The 14,153-nt window shown below is 43.0% G+C and overlaps 1 protein-coding gene across 1 annotated transcript in view; it reads left to right on the top strand.

The window, feature by feature from the left end:
* The first annotated feature begins 11,949 nt into the window (after window positions 1-11,949).
* lgr4 (leucine-rich repeat containing G protein-coupled receptor 4) overlaps window positions 11,950-14,153 on the top strand; it is a 64,042-nt gene continuing 61,838 nt past the window's right edge. The window contains 3 exon segments of the mRNA XM_056247964.1: window positions 11,950-12,228; window positions 12,432-12,588; window positions 12,590-12,711. Of these exon segments, the coding sequence (XP_056103939.1) occupies window positions 12,505-12,588; window positions 12,590-12,711 (206 nt within the window). The 5' untranslated portion in view covers window positions 11,950-12,228; window positions 12,432-12,504.

Genomic DNA, 14,153 nt, shown 5'->3' with positions numbered 1-14,153 from the left:
GGGCCAATGAATTTGGGAGCAAGTTTATTAGAAACGGAGCGGAGAGGAATGTTCCTTCTTGAAAGCCACACTTTTTGACCAACGACGTATACGGGAGGCTTCGACCGGTGGTGATCAGCCTTGGCCTTGGTGCGCGCCCCCACCTGGAGTAGAGTCTCACGGGCTTTAGTCCAAGTGCGGTGACACCTCTGGACAAAGGCGTGAGCGGAGGGGACCGCGACCTCGGATTCCAGACTGGGAAAAATAGGTGGCTAACCTAAACTACACTCAAACGGAGATAGGCCCGTGGCCAGACTGATCTCATGAAATGGCGTATGTATGACACGCCAATTCGTATTTCCATTTTTGGCGTGCTATCAACACGCATAATCGCTTTTCAGCGTGTTTATCAACGCCTTTGACTTAACGTTATATTACTGTATTATGTATATATAAATATATGACCTACCCCAACCCCGTCCCTAAACCTACCCGTCACTGGGGTTAATACCATTTATGAGTCTTCTCCTACCATCCTAGGAAAAGAAATATCGCTCCACAGATGTAGATATAGATTTTGCTTCGTTTCGCTCGGACATTTAACGGCGTACACATACACGCGGAATCACTCGGACATTTAATGGCGTAGACATACACGCAAAAGATTTCGGCGTGGACATACACGCGGATAGCTCAAAATGCGTTTAGATAACACGCCACTTGACTTGAAAGTGGCGTGTATGTTTACGCAAAGTCATGATGTCATGTTGCCGTGGCCGACACTGGTAACGCATTGTGGGCGTACTCCACCATAGACAATTGTTGGCTACATGAGGAAGGATTCTTGGAAACCAAACATCGCAACACCCTTTCCAGATCCTGGTTGGCTCTCTCGGTTTGACCATTGCTCTGGGGATGAAACCCTGAGGACAGACTAACCGTCGCTTCTAGTAATTTACAAAACTCTCGCCAAAATTTGGACACAAACTGGGGTCCCCTGTCGGAGACCACTTCTATCGGAAGGCCATGTAAGCGAAAGACGTGATCTACGACTGTCAACGCTGTCTCCTTAGCTGAGGGCAATTTGGGTAAGGGAATAAAGTGAGCCGCCTTCGAGAACCGGTCCACCACGGTCAAAACGACTGTGTTACCCTGGGAGGGCGGTAATAAAATCTAGAGCGATATGGGACCAGGGTCTCGAAGGGACAGGCAGCGGTTGGAGTAACCCATCTGGGGGTCGATTGGAAGTCTTACCAGTGGCACAAACCGAGCAAGCCAAAACAAAACTGTGAATGTCACGAGCCATAAGTGGCCACCAGAATCGTTGCTTGACTAAGAAACTAGTGCGATTAACTCCTGGATGACAAGCCACGTTGGAACAATGACCCCACTGGATGACGTCAGACCGTCAGAGGTGGGTAGAGTATCCAAAAACTGTACTCGAGTAAAAGTACAAGTACTTATAGAAATATTTACTCAAAGTAAAAGTAAAAGTAATAATCTTAAAAGTTACTTGAGTAAGAGTAAAAAAGTATCCAATGAAAAAACTACTCAAGTAGTTAGTTACTTTGGAACACATAGGCCTATATATATACTGTATATGTAACATGATATTATTTAGATTTTTTTTTTAATTTAAATGACTATTATTATCATAATTAGATAAGCTATCTTTGCAACAAAAACAGAGGAGACAAACATTATTTCTGTATCTGTATTGTCATGCCGCTTGAAATGCGTTTCTACTTTGTTTCAGTAGTTCAGTGTGGTTTGTTTATATTCGTAACCATAGTAACGCGGTACCCGTGCATGTAGGGAAACGGGAAGAAAAATTGCCATGCGGTAATCAGCTACACAGGAATGTGTGAGCTCTATCAGTCGTCAGTTTTCTGAATGGATCGCTTTTCCTTCTCCCTTTTTGCTAAGGCAACGTCTGTGAGTATTATCATTGTTTAACATTAGGTTACTGCTTATTTTAATTTTGTAAGATTATTGAGAAGGCTAAGTTAGCTTTGTTTATTGCTGCTGGTTGTTTTTTACTAGCTCGATTGTGTTTATCATATAGGCTACACTGCTATGTTAGCAAAGCTGTGCTATTTACACTGATACTGTATATCTGGGTTTGATTAATAATATTTACATCTCATTGTACTGTATTGCAGTTTCACAAAATTCCCAGTAAACCTCTTGGAAATGAATCAGCTGTGTCCTGGAGTTTCTTGGGAGTGTTTAAGCTGAATGGAACACAGTCCATGACATGTATTCTGTAGCCTGAAAACCATTGCCTGTCCTTTGGTTTGTATAATAGTATAGTAACTTATACAACTACATTTGGATTATTAGACAATGTCGGAATAAAGTGACTCTGGAGTTTTGCATTCATATGTAAAGGGGGGTGGGACCATTGTCACAGATTAGAAAGTGTTAAAACTCTTCACATGTGCTCGCAGTCATGTCATGCCCAACACAAACAACGATCAAATGCACGGATCTTCTGTCTGTTCTCCAAAATGTATTTAAATGTAGGCTATATTTATGAAAGCATCTTTAAACTGGTTAACTGAGTCTAATAAGGCAGGCAAAGGCATTCGTTTTCAAGTCGAGTTCGCACGCCACTGCGCAATACACACACATTGTGTGTGTACAAACATTCATAAACTGGACGATGATAGCTTATTTAATGTTTAACTATAAAGTAATGTATATATCCAAAAAAAGGGTAATGTCATACTTTGTAGTAGTGCTATATGGCGTAATCTGTTTGGTTGTAAAATGTATTACCTGAATGAAATCGAATGTATCGTCGTGTGGAATAATTCATTCACAGACAGCTTACGAAGTAACATACGAAGATGTTCAACTAATAAAGATCTTCATCGCTGGCCAAAAATATGATGCTTTTGTAGATTTCCTTTCTAGACTGTACTGTAGACTGTGGACCGCCACTTCATACAACGCTCTTGATGTTCTTAAATCTTCCTGTTACGACTCCGAGACGATTCAGTGCGTGCAGGAAGCTGAACAGATCATTCAAACTGATTTGCGAACCGATTTAGACAGATCTGCCCAACTTGTTTGATGAAGTCTTTGAACAGAATCGACTCAAAAGAGTGATTCATTTGTGAATTGAGCATCGCTCATGCCCAGAAAAAAGAGAGCGCGCGCTAAGAATAAACGCTTTTAACAACATATTGCACTAAAATAAAGTAACGAGAGGAACGTCGCCAAACGTAACGAAGTAAAAGTACAGTTTTTTCATTAGAAATCTACTCGAGTTAAAGTAAAAGTACCCACAATTAAATCTACTCTTAAAAGTACAAATTTTCCCAAAAAATACTCATGTAAATGTAACGAAGTAAATGTACTTCGTTACTACCCACCTCTGCAGACCGTAATCCCTCCGGCACAAATAAACGGTTCGGTGGGCAGCCGGGCGGAGGCGTTACCCCTTCTAAGGCCGTCTTGACCTTCGATTCGACCTCCCATGTGAGTGTGGAAACAAATAGGGTTTCGGGTAAAATGCACTCGGGAGTAAACAGGCGTTCGGAATGATAAAAAATACGAGATATAGAGTCGGGTTTGATGTTCTTGGAACCAGGGCGGTACGAGAGAGAAAAATCAAAACGACCGAAAAACAGTGCCCACCGAGCCTGCCTGGAGTTCAATCTTTTGGCGGTTCTAATGTACTCTGGGTTCTTGTGATCAGTCCAGACGATAAAAGGTACCCCCGACCCCTCTAACCAGTGACGCCATTCCTCCAACGCTAACTTGACTGCCAACAACTCCCTGTTACCAATGTCGTAATTACATTCGGCTGGGGATAAACGATGAGACAAAAACGCGCAGGGATGCATCTTGTCGTCTGCAGAAGAGCGTTGAGACAGCACTGCGCCTACCCCCACCTCTGACGCATCGACCTCCACCACGAACTGACGTGAAGGATCAGGGGCAACAAGGATGGGGGCTGAAACAAAGCGGCTTTTCAGTTTAGCAAACACAGCTTCCGCTGTGTCTGACCACCTGAACGTAGTTCTGGGGGAGGTCAAGGCAGTCAGAGGCGTGGCTAGTTGGCTGAAATTGCGAATAAAACGCCGGTAGAAATTAGCGAACCCCAGAAACCTCTGTAGGGCCTTACGGGAATCTGGGCTTGGCCACTCTACCACAGCCTTAACCTTCTCAGGGTCCATACGCACTCCTTCAGACGAAATTATGTACCCTAGACTGAAAAGAACAGGCTGTGCATGAAAATCGCATTTCTCCGCCTTGACAAAAAGCCCATTCTCTAGCAACCTCTGAAGCACTGTTGCACACGTGTTGCACATGTTCCTGGAGAGAAGAAGAAAAAAATCAATATGTCATCCAGGTAGACATATATGAACTGATCTATCATGTCTCGCAACACGTCATTGACCAGTGCCTGGAAGACTGCTGGGGAGTTGGACAGCCCGAACGGCATGACCAAATATTCAAAGTGCCCCCTGGGGGTGTTAAAAGCAGTCTTCCACTCATCCCCCTCCCTAATGCGAACCAAGTGATAAGCGTTACGCAAGTCCAATTTTGTGAAGACGGGCGCTCCCTGCAACCTCTCGAAAGCTGAAGACATCAACGGCAAAGGATAAGTATTCTTTACCGTGATGTTATTCAACCCCCGGTAATCAATACAAGGTCGCAGAGAACCGTCCTTCCTCCCCACAAAAAAGAACCCCGCCCCCGCTGGAGAAGAGGAAGGACGGATGAACTTGGTTGCCAGAGAATCAGAAATATATTTCTCCATAGTCTCCCTCTCTGGGACAGAAAGCGAATATAACTTGCCTTTAGGCGGAGACTTACCTGGCAGTAAATCTATGGCACAGTCATAGGGATGATGCGGAGGGAGAGAAGCAGCACGAGACTTACTGAACACCTCCTTCAGGTCGAGGTACTCCGCGGGCACGTTAGACAAATCCCCTGCTTCCTCCTGAAACATAAAAACAGGCACAGACGGACAGGCAGACACAAGACAAGACTTATGACATTCCTTGCTCCACTCCAACACAGATCTTTGATGCCAGTCCACTCGAGGGTTGTGACGGATGAGCCAGGGGTGCCCAAGAACGATTGGTGCTAGGGGTGAATCCAGTACGTAAAAAGAAATAGTCTCGGAGTGATTGCCTGATGTGATGAGGGTGATGTCTTCAGTGATGAATGAAATGGTGGGGAGTTCTTGAACGTTCAGTGCGTGTACAGCAATCTTGTGAGTGAGAGGTTTAAGGGGAATCTGAAACTTGTGTGCAAATGTATGGTGCATAAAATTACCTTCAGCCCCAGAGTCCAGAAGTGCTTTACAGTGGTGTTGGTGGACTGACCATCTTAGTCTCACCGGGAGGAGGGTAGATGTAGATGAGGTCTTCTCGGCAGAGATCCCACTCGATAGTAGCCTCAAACGTACTATCGGGCTTGACCTTTTACCGGGCAGTTGTAAGCGTAATGTCCCGTTGCTCCGCAATAGAGGCAAAGGCCCTGGGACCTCCGCCTCTCCTTCTCCTCCCGGGAAAGCCGACCTCGCCCTAAATGCATGGGTTCGTGATCGTAGATGGGGCTGACCACGTCCCTGCCGCTGGACCGTGGACCCTCGATACCTCCAAGCGTGCGGGTGGACGAGGCTCGTCGCTCGACTCGTGATAGTCGAGTGTCCACCCGCAGAGCCAAGTCAATAAGTCCATTCAACGACGTAGGGAGGTCCAGGGCGTAGATCTCCTTCTGGACGCGGTCAGCTAACCCATGTAGGAACATGTCCCACTGCGCCTCCTCGTTCCATTGACACTCCGCCGCCAGGGTTCGAAATTCGATGGAGAAATCAGCGACCGACCCTTCCGCTTGCCGTAGGTCGACCAACACTCTGGCCGCCTCTCTCCCAGCGACGGCCCGATCGAATACATGTCTCATCTCGGCGGAGAGTCTCTGGAACGAGGCGCAGCATGGGTCTTGGTTCTCCCACACCGCCGTTCCCCATAGCGCCGCCTTCTCAGACAACAGGGTGAGAACAAAGGCGACCTTGTTGAAAGTTCTGGGTTGGAGTGCAAAATGCACAGAGCATCTGGTTAAAAATGCTCTACAGTACATGGACTCACCAGAATAGGATTCCAGAACTGGTAGGCGGGGCTCCGACTGGGGAGGGCGCCCTGGTGGTGTGGGGAGAACGGCCGGTGTGGGTGGCGCAGTGGGAGCTCGCAGAAGTTGGATTTGCTGGGTGAGCTCGGACACCTGCGCCACCAGAGATGTTACCGCACGACCCGTGTCATTAAGATTTCTCTCTTGCGAATCCATCCTCCGTACACTGTGGTGAATAAACTCTTCCAGCGACGCCGGTGAAACACTCGCTGCCTCCATTCCCTGGTCAGATCGTTCTGTCATGACTCTGAACCGACGACAGGAAGCAAATGCAAGTGAACACTCTTTATTGGGTCTGAGACACAAAATGACCAGACAACGGGTGTGGGTGGATGGCGCAGGGACTTTGATGGCCAGATCCTGGAATCGGGTGCAGTGGTGAGATGAGACAAGGGTGAACGATAATCCAGACAAAAGACGATGACCACAGGAACACGAACAGGAAATCAGGAAGACAAGGCTGGAACACCGACACGGGAGACATCAAACAACGATCTGACAAAGGGGATAAGACAACGGTGAGTATATATAGGGTGATGAAATAGACTGCAGCTGGTGATGGAATGATGATCAGCTGGAGCGGATCAGGTACTGACAATCAATCACGCCCACTACACACGCGCACTCACACAACAACATAAACACGAGACGAGAAGGAAACAATGAATTTGTATACCGTGACAAGACTAGCACCAATACAAAGTTCTGTCATGAAACTGTGGATGGTGCAGGCTGATAGATCCTTAACTCAATTTGTTAGCGATCATATTGTTATCTACATAGTGCAGCTGATTGGTCGCTCTGGCATCAACGGCCAATGAGCTTCTGCTCAACATTCAAATATTTGCCATTGTTTGCTGTTAGCAGTCTGCAGCGCACTTTCAGAAACCCCCCATCTTCCCCAGCTCCACCTGTATAGATATGCTTCGGGGGTATTTCATGTATGTTATGTGCAGCAGCAGCAGCATGCCTTACATGCTCACAGCAGCATGTTTGTGAATGTATTGGCAGTGGCAGGTCTCATTTGCTCTTCAGCAGCAGCAGCAGTGTAGCAGATCTGTTCCGCCAAGACCAAATACATTAACATTCCCACATCCATTACCATGCTAATCTCTCAGAGAGTTGTCATGACAGAACATTTGTTTCATGCCAACTTTAATGTACTTTTTGATCATTTAAAAAGAAAATCTTCAAGCTCTGTAAAGTTTGACAAAAATTATTTGACAAAGCACATTATCTGTGTTCGTCTTTATAAATCAGGTCTAATCAATTAAGGTAGATATAACAATAGTTGAATTTATTGTATTTTGTGTCTATATCTCCCTCTCCCCATTTCACAACTTTGATAACCCTGTTTTGATAGTCACTGTCTATTTGCCGTGGGATCTTGATATGTGCCATTCAAATGTGTTCTCACCCATGTCATTTCCTCTTTGGGCCATCTATCACAACAAGTTGCACAAGTGCCTTTTCACTGGTCACTTGCCACTATTGCTAATGCAAATTTCATTTGCATGAAAACTTTTTGCCTCGTGGGCCCATCCTGCCCTTGGGATCCGAGGCCGCTGCTGCTGCACATATCGACAATCAGATTGAACCCCAGTGTCAAAATGACAATATTCCTGCCTCTATAAATTTGATATTGTGTAACCGCTAGGTCATCAAATCTATGTATGTCATATTTCCATACTCACACAATCAATTAAAGAAAGTGATGACAGATTTTGACACAGGAGCTGGATGAGCTCCGATGCTGTTCTGTTTCCCAAACATGCAAACTTGATGGTGGCTGCTGACACACAGAGCATATGAATTCAACAGACCTTACTCACATACCCAAAGCATAGGCCTACCTCTATTAGTGACTAAATCAGATGAACATCAAAACAATATACTAAAAACAAAACATTCATTTGCCAGGGCACCTTCATAAGTTTGACAATGTTAACAGTATGGGAAGATTTATTTTTATTCTAAAAAGGAGTACCAATTCACTTGAGACCATTTTCTCTTTTTTTCTGTTTACGTTTGGTCAATGCAAGGTTAAATGCAACTCCATGGAAAAATCTGTCCCTGTAGGCATCTGGGCATAACAGAAATTGTGATAAAACACTGCAAAATAACATAGTCAAATGCAATAGAATGATAATGGTGTGAGGCGTAGCATTTGGCAGATAAGATAAAGAGCTACAGTCTGGACAAATATATGCCTATAAAAGCAAGCTTTAATGATTCCAGATAAACCTGACGTGACGTCAGTGGAGTAGAGCTTGTATCGAGGAGGTAACATGGAAGAACTTACAAAGCACACGTACTCTGGCCAAAACATTAAGCTATTTTTTTCTCTGTCTTTCTCCTTTTACCCTCTTAGTTTATGAGTCAGTGCCATGTAATCCCATGGGTGGTGCAGCAATCTGTAGCTGTGCGGACATTTATGAAAACTTTATAATGGCTTATAAAGCTGATAAAAACAGGAGCATTGGCAGACTAAGAGAAGGATTCTCTTATGTTATCACAGACAGTTTGTGCTAATATGCAGCAAGAATGGTTAAAGTATATATTGTATTCTCTTGGCCCTTTCAAATATGAATTAATTCTAAACTTTGGAGAGTCCAAAAGGAAAAATATCACTGTAAATATCTGCAAATAATGCTTTAAATATACAATACCTTGCAAAAGTATCTAGACACTTCTCGTTTCACTAAATTAAAGATTCCACATCTATTCCCTGTGATGTTTAAAAGCTCTTTCGAAGCAAATCATTTATTTTTAATGTCTTTTTATTTTTTTTCCATCTCTTTTTTCATGTACACGTATGCTCTAGTTTTTGTACAATACTTTACTGCTTTGTGGGTGTGTGTGATTTTTATCATTTTAATTTGGTTTGGATAAAAGTGTTAATACTCACCAATCATCTTTATTTCTATAATATTTATAAAATCTGGGCAGAATTGAATAGTCAGGAGCAGGTTTTGAACTCGTTTCTGTTTCTGGCTGTCTATCTCTTGGCTGTCTATTTACATGTTTTTTTTTTTTTTTGAGAAATGGCTTTTTTTGGGAACACTCTCTATAGAGGCCAGTGTTAAGCAGTGCTCTCAGTATGGTGCATATTTTATTTCAGTAGCTCCAACAGTAGAGCAGGGCACAAGCAAGCAAGAACTGATCAAATGTGCAAATTGAATGCAATGCAACTCACTTAAAGGGGTCCTATTATGCCCTTTTACGAAGTCTTGATTTTGTTTTTGGGTGTACTAGAATATGTTTTCATTCTTGATTGTTAAAAAAAAAAAATCATTATTTTTCACATATTTTACATTATTTCAGCACCTCTCTCCCCAGGCTGCGTTCCAGTCCAAAATTGTCATGCCCTTCACTCGCTAACTTACCTCCATCTCGTTCACTGAGATTTACGTCATTGCTTACGTTGCATGAGTGCCCACTACTGGTGGAACCTTTGCAATAGGCTGAACTGGAATGTGCTAAGCCCTTGATCACTTAGAATCCACTATGGGGTTGATTTTTTATTTTTTTTTCTTACGAAATTGTTTAATGCAGCATTCTATAGGTGTGTTTGAGTTGTTTACATTTTTTAAAAGTAATTAATATGTCATAGAGTTGTTTGTGGTGGGGTAAATTAAACGCAATATGCGTTGACGTCACAATCGTGTTGCATTGTGGTATATGGAGCTGCCTTAATATGTCATAGAGTTGTTTGTGGTGGGGTAAATTAAACGCAATATGCGTTGACGTCACAATCGTGTTGCATTGTGGTATATGGAGCTGCCTGAAGTAGACTCAGTAGACTCAAACTAGACTTTTGTAGACTCAAAATCGAGGGAGCTATGATCTGTCCATATAAACTTCCTCGTCTACTTCACGAAGTGGAACGCACTTCAAAATGGCGGCAGGAATTCCCCCGAGGCGAAGTGCTTAGTGAAGTTTGCAAGTGCGTGTCTAAAAGTGGACCATGCCCTTCACTCGCTAACTTCCCTCCGTCTCGTTCACTCGGATGTACGTCATTGCTTGTGTTGCACGAGTGCCCACTTGGCTACCATATGAAGTCTACCATATGAAGTAGACTCGCTCCCTCTGTCAAAATCGAGAGAATGAGGGTCTGTCCATATAAACTTCCCTCGTCCACTTCACGAAGTGGAACGCACTTCAAAATGGCGACAGGGTTCCCCGAGGGGAAGTGGACGAGTGAAGTTTATACGGACAGACCCTCGTTCTCTCGATTTTGACAGAGGGAGCGAGTCTACTTCATCACACTTCAGGCAGCTCCATATACCACAATGCAACACGATTGTAACATGGCCACAGATCTCGTCTAATCACCACCACCACAAACAACTCTATGATATCATATGATATCATAGAGTTGTTTGTGGTGGTGGTGATTAGACGAGATCCCCGAGGGGAAGTGCTTAGGGAAGTTCGCAAGTGCGTGTTTAAAAGTGGACTGGAACGCAGCACCAGTCTGGCTCCGTAGGCTTCAACACACCGTTAGTTCCTGTTTTTGATGAAGCCCCTCCTTCTGAAATACAAAATGTGCTGTCATTGGTTAGCTGGCCCAATGAGTTGTGAATGGCACCACGTAGCACATGTTCGGGAAAAGTTCCGCCCCTCCATAACAGCAAGTTCTGCTCAAATATTAAGGATGGTGTCAATTTCAAACCCAGCTCGAGTCCGATTCAGACCCTGACAATGTTAACGAACAAGAGGATCATGCAGAAAATAAATATATTTAACCACTCTAATTTTGTTCACCTTAAGAAGGCAACAAAGGGGTTTTGGAAACGGTGTAGAAAAACAGCATCTCTTTGAGATAGCAACAACACTCTTCATCTTAGCGCAGCTCAACCAGGCCCCGCTCCCTTTTTTGGTGTAGCTATTCCGTGGGTGCAGGTTATTTAAATGAGTAACATTGCGACTTCATAAGATCCGGGAAAAAACGCGTTGTAGTCCAAACGAGCTGTTTGTTGTAGTTCTTAAAAAGGGGATTCTGTTAAATAAAATATCTCCCTTTGGAACTGGAGGATTTTGAGCTTTGTAACCTTGCAGATCTTTTTTTTATACACGACAACCCCAACATTAATTGCTATAAGTTGAAAAAGAGGAAAAGCATAATAGCACCCATTTTAAATGCATAAATGTAAATGTACTTTGTTCTCAGCTGTACTGGTATACCTGCTTGAGCTGTGTCGCAGTGGATTCTCTTTAATGAATTTGGATTCGTTTATCTCTTCGTTTATCTTAAGCAGGCTATTTTCCCCACAGCTGTTCTGTAATTCTAAAAGTGAATAAACGGCTTTTAATTGTTACGGTTTTATCTAGAAAATGATATGAGTTGTTTTATTGATCACAGAGGACAACTGCAAGGCTAATTATATGTCCAGTGTGTAGGCCTATGTATGCCAATATTTTTCATATGCGATTTTGCAAAACAGGGTGTTAGCTACTTAAGTAAACACCACTTTTGTGTAGTTTTAAACCCCCCCACCCCCCACCCCCAGTTAATGGGTTTATTATTAAACCCATTTCTTGATTATGTAAATGAGGCTTTTGAATATTTTACAGGCATAAGTTGGCTACTTTCGGCTTCACACTATAGGCTACAACAACTGACGTCGAGAAATCATTAATATGTAGGTTTGTATTAACATATTCAGCACCTCACTGGCTGTCCTGCAGAGAGAGAGAGAGAGAGAGAGAGAGAGAGAGAGAGAGAAGAGAGAGAGAGAGAGAGAGAGAGAGGAGAGAGAGAGAGAGAGAGAGAGAGAGAGAGAGAGAGAGAGAGAGAGAGAGAGAGAGAGAGAGACGTAAGGGGGACGTAAGGCTCGACTGAGAGCTGACCGTGTTTTCAACAGGAAACAAATCAGAGAGAGGAGAGAGTGAAAATGCTGTTGTAACCGCTGTGTTTGTCGCGATTTTGTGAGTGTTTTCCTGGAAGCTGACGCTTAGCGAATCACGCCATCTGGAGCCCCGTTTGTTTAGACCCGGGAATCTAAGCTAAAGGTGTTTATTTGCGTTTGCGTGAAGCTCGAGGCTCGCAGAATGACCGTTGACTGGCCCGATCTGCTTATCGTTCGCGGGTATTAGGTAAGAGCACTTATTTACACCGATCATGGCTGAAAGAAAAGCAGGTAGCATAACGTTTATTTTGGGCACAAACAATAAGACATGTTGTAGCTTAATTTTTAGGTCGTTAAATCGCCCAAATCATGTCTAAAAATCCGATTAAACCAGCGAATTTAAACTAAAGACTTCTGAGAGCTTATATTGTACTTGTTCTTATGTTGAAGGAACTATCACTACCTCCGTTTGCTGGCGAAACAAACACAACGCATTTGCCTTCGAGGGTCTTTAGGGGTCGAAATGAAGAGATTAATGGCAATGCTGGCAGTCCGAATGCTTGTGTTGGGCTTGTGGATAGGGGGGCAGTCAGCCACTGCGGGAGAGGGGACAGTCCACTCCGGCCACATGCTCTCCGCTGTGCCGCTGCGACGAGGACGGAGGAGCGGACTGTTCTGGACGAGGACTGACCACTGTTCCCACCGGCCTCAGCGCTTTCACATATTACCTGTAAGTTACTACAATAACGTACAATGAAGTGCATGCTGGAACAAGTGCATACTGTATGTAGAAATATGTAGAAAACTGTGTTCTAGACGTATTTGGCTCCCATATCTAAAAAGTCCATATTACACGTTACATGTTTTTTTTTTTACGAATTACACAACATCATAGCAAACCCGCAAAAATAATGACGCATTTCTAGTTTATGCATTTACGTAAACGAACTTGTCTGTCTAAAACAAGTCTAAAATTGTTTTCAGACTTCAAGTTAAGTTAGTAAGATCATTGATCGTGTAGTATCAAACCATGATAAACTCTCTTGTGACTCAGAAACACACCTTTCTCACTTTTATTCACAGCATAGAACTAAGCAGCAGTACAAAATGTTCAAGATTAAGGGTGAAAAATCCAAATTAAGTAGTTTTGATGGACATGACTGGCAGTAAGTATCATTACAGTACAAATAGCTACATTTCTTCAGAAATTAATAGTTGAGATTTTTAGTTTTGTAGCACAAAGACCATCTTGGGCCGCTTTTGGGTACTTTGTGTGAGTGTAACAGACTAAATGCCATATGACCCATGCGGTTAATATAGAGAGTCCTGCTCATCTATTATTGAATGCAGCTAGCCTTTACCTTACCAGCCTGCTTTTAAACCCATGCAGCATTAAAAAAAAAGGTAGAATTTGAGCCAGTTATTTATGTATTGAGGTGAGTTGAGGTGCTTTTCTATGAATAGGGCTTTCTACAAATGTCTTTCTCAGCAGTCTACTGCTGATTATTTAATTACATTTTTTTGCAGTGCACAACGGACACTAGTATTATATCTTTCTGGATTTTTTTTTTTACGGTTACATCTTCTTCATTTTTGAATTGAACTTTGAGTCACTGATAATCCAGGAGCCAACCCACATTAAAAGACACAAGTAATTTAAGCATGTATAGGTATACTGTCAAACAGTAACATTTACCATTACTGACTAAAGGCCCGTTCACAATAAGAACTAAAACTATAAAGAGAACTATAACAACTATATTAGTGTCCATACCAATGCACGTTCTCTTTTATTATGTGAGCATGTAGAGAGCGTGCTGTCTTTATTATGTCACTTTAAATGCTCAAGCTCCTTAAAGTCGGTTGGATTTTGATTAATGGATTTTCTTCATCAACTGGGAAAAAAATTTGTTCTGAAAGTAATTCCAGTAATATCATGTGGCCTTATTCTCATAGCATTAGAAAGATTATTAAAACTTTATAGTTGTTGTCCTAGGTGTGAATGGGCCTTAATTCTTGATGCTGACTCCTTTGGTCTGTATCAACAAGCATTCACATCAACCGTGCATAGTTTGATGTCTCACCGGTTGACTTTGAGAACTTTTTGCCCCTCAAGTTTTTCCATCTGTTAATACTGAAAGGCTGGTTTATTGCTGGGCTGAGCCAGAGCCC

This window comes from Rhinichthys klamathensis, unplaced genomic scaffold (genome assembly GCF_029890125.1).
Source record: "Rhinichthys klamathensis goyatoka isolate OS25496 unplaced genomic scaffold, OSU_Roscu_1.1 h1tg000051l_1, whole genome shotgun sequence".
Taxonomy (NCBI): Eukaryota; Metazoa; Chordata; class Actinopteri; order Cypriniformes; family Leuciscidae; genus Rhinichthys; species Rhinichthys klamathensis.
Note: the sequence above shows the minus strand (reverse complement) of the source record. Positions and strands in the feature narration are given on the sequence as shown.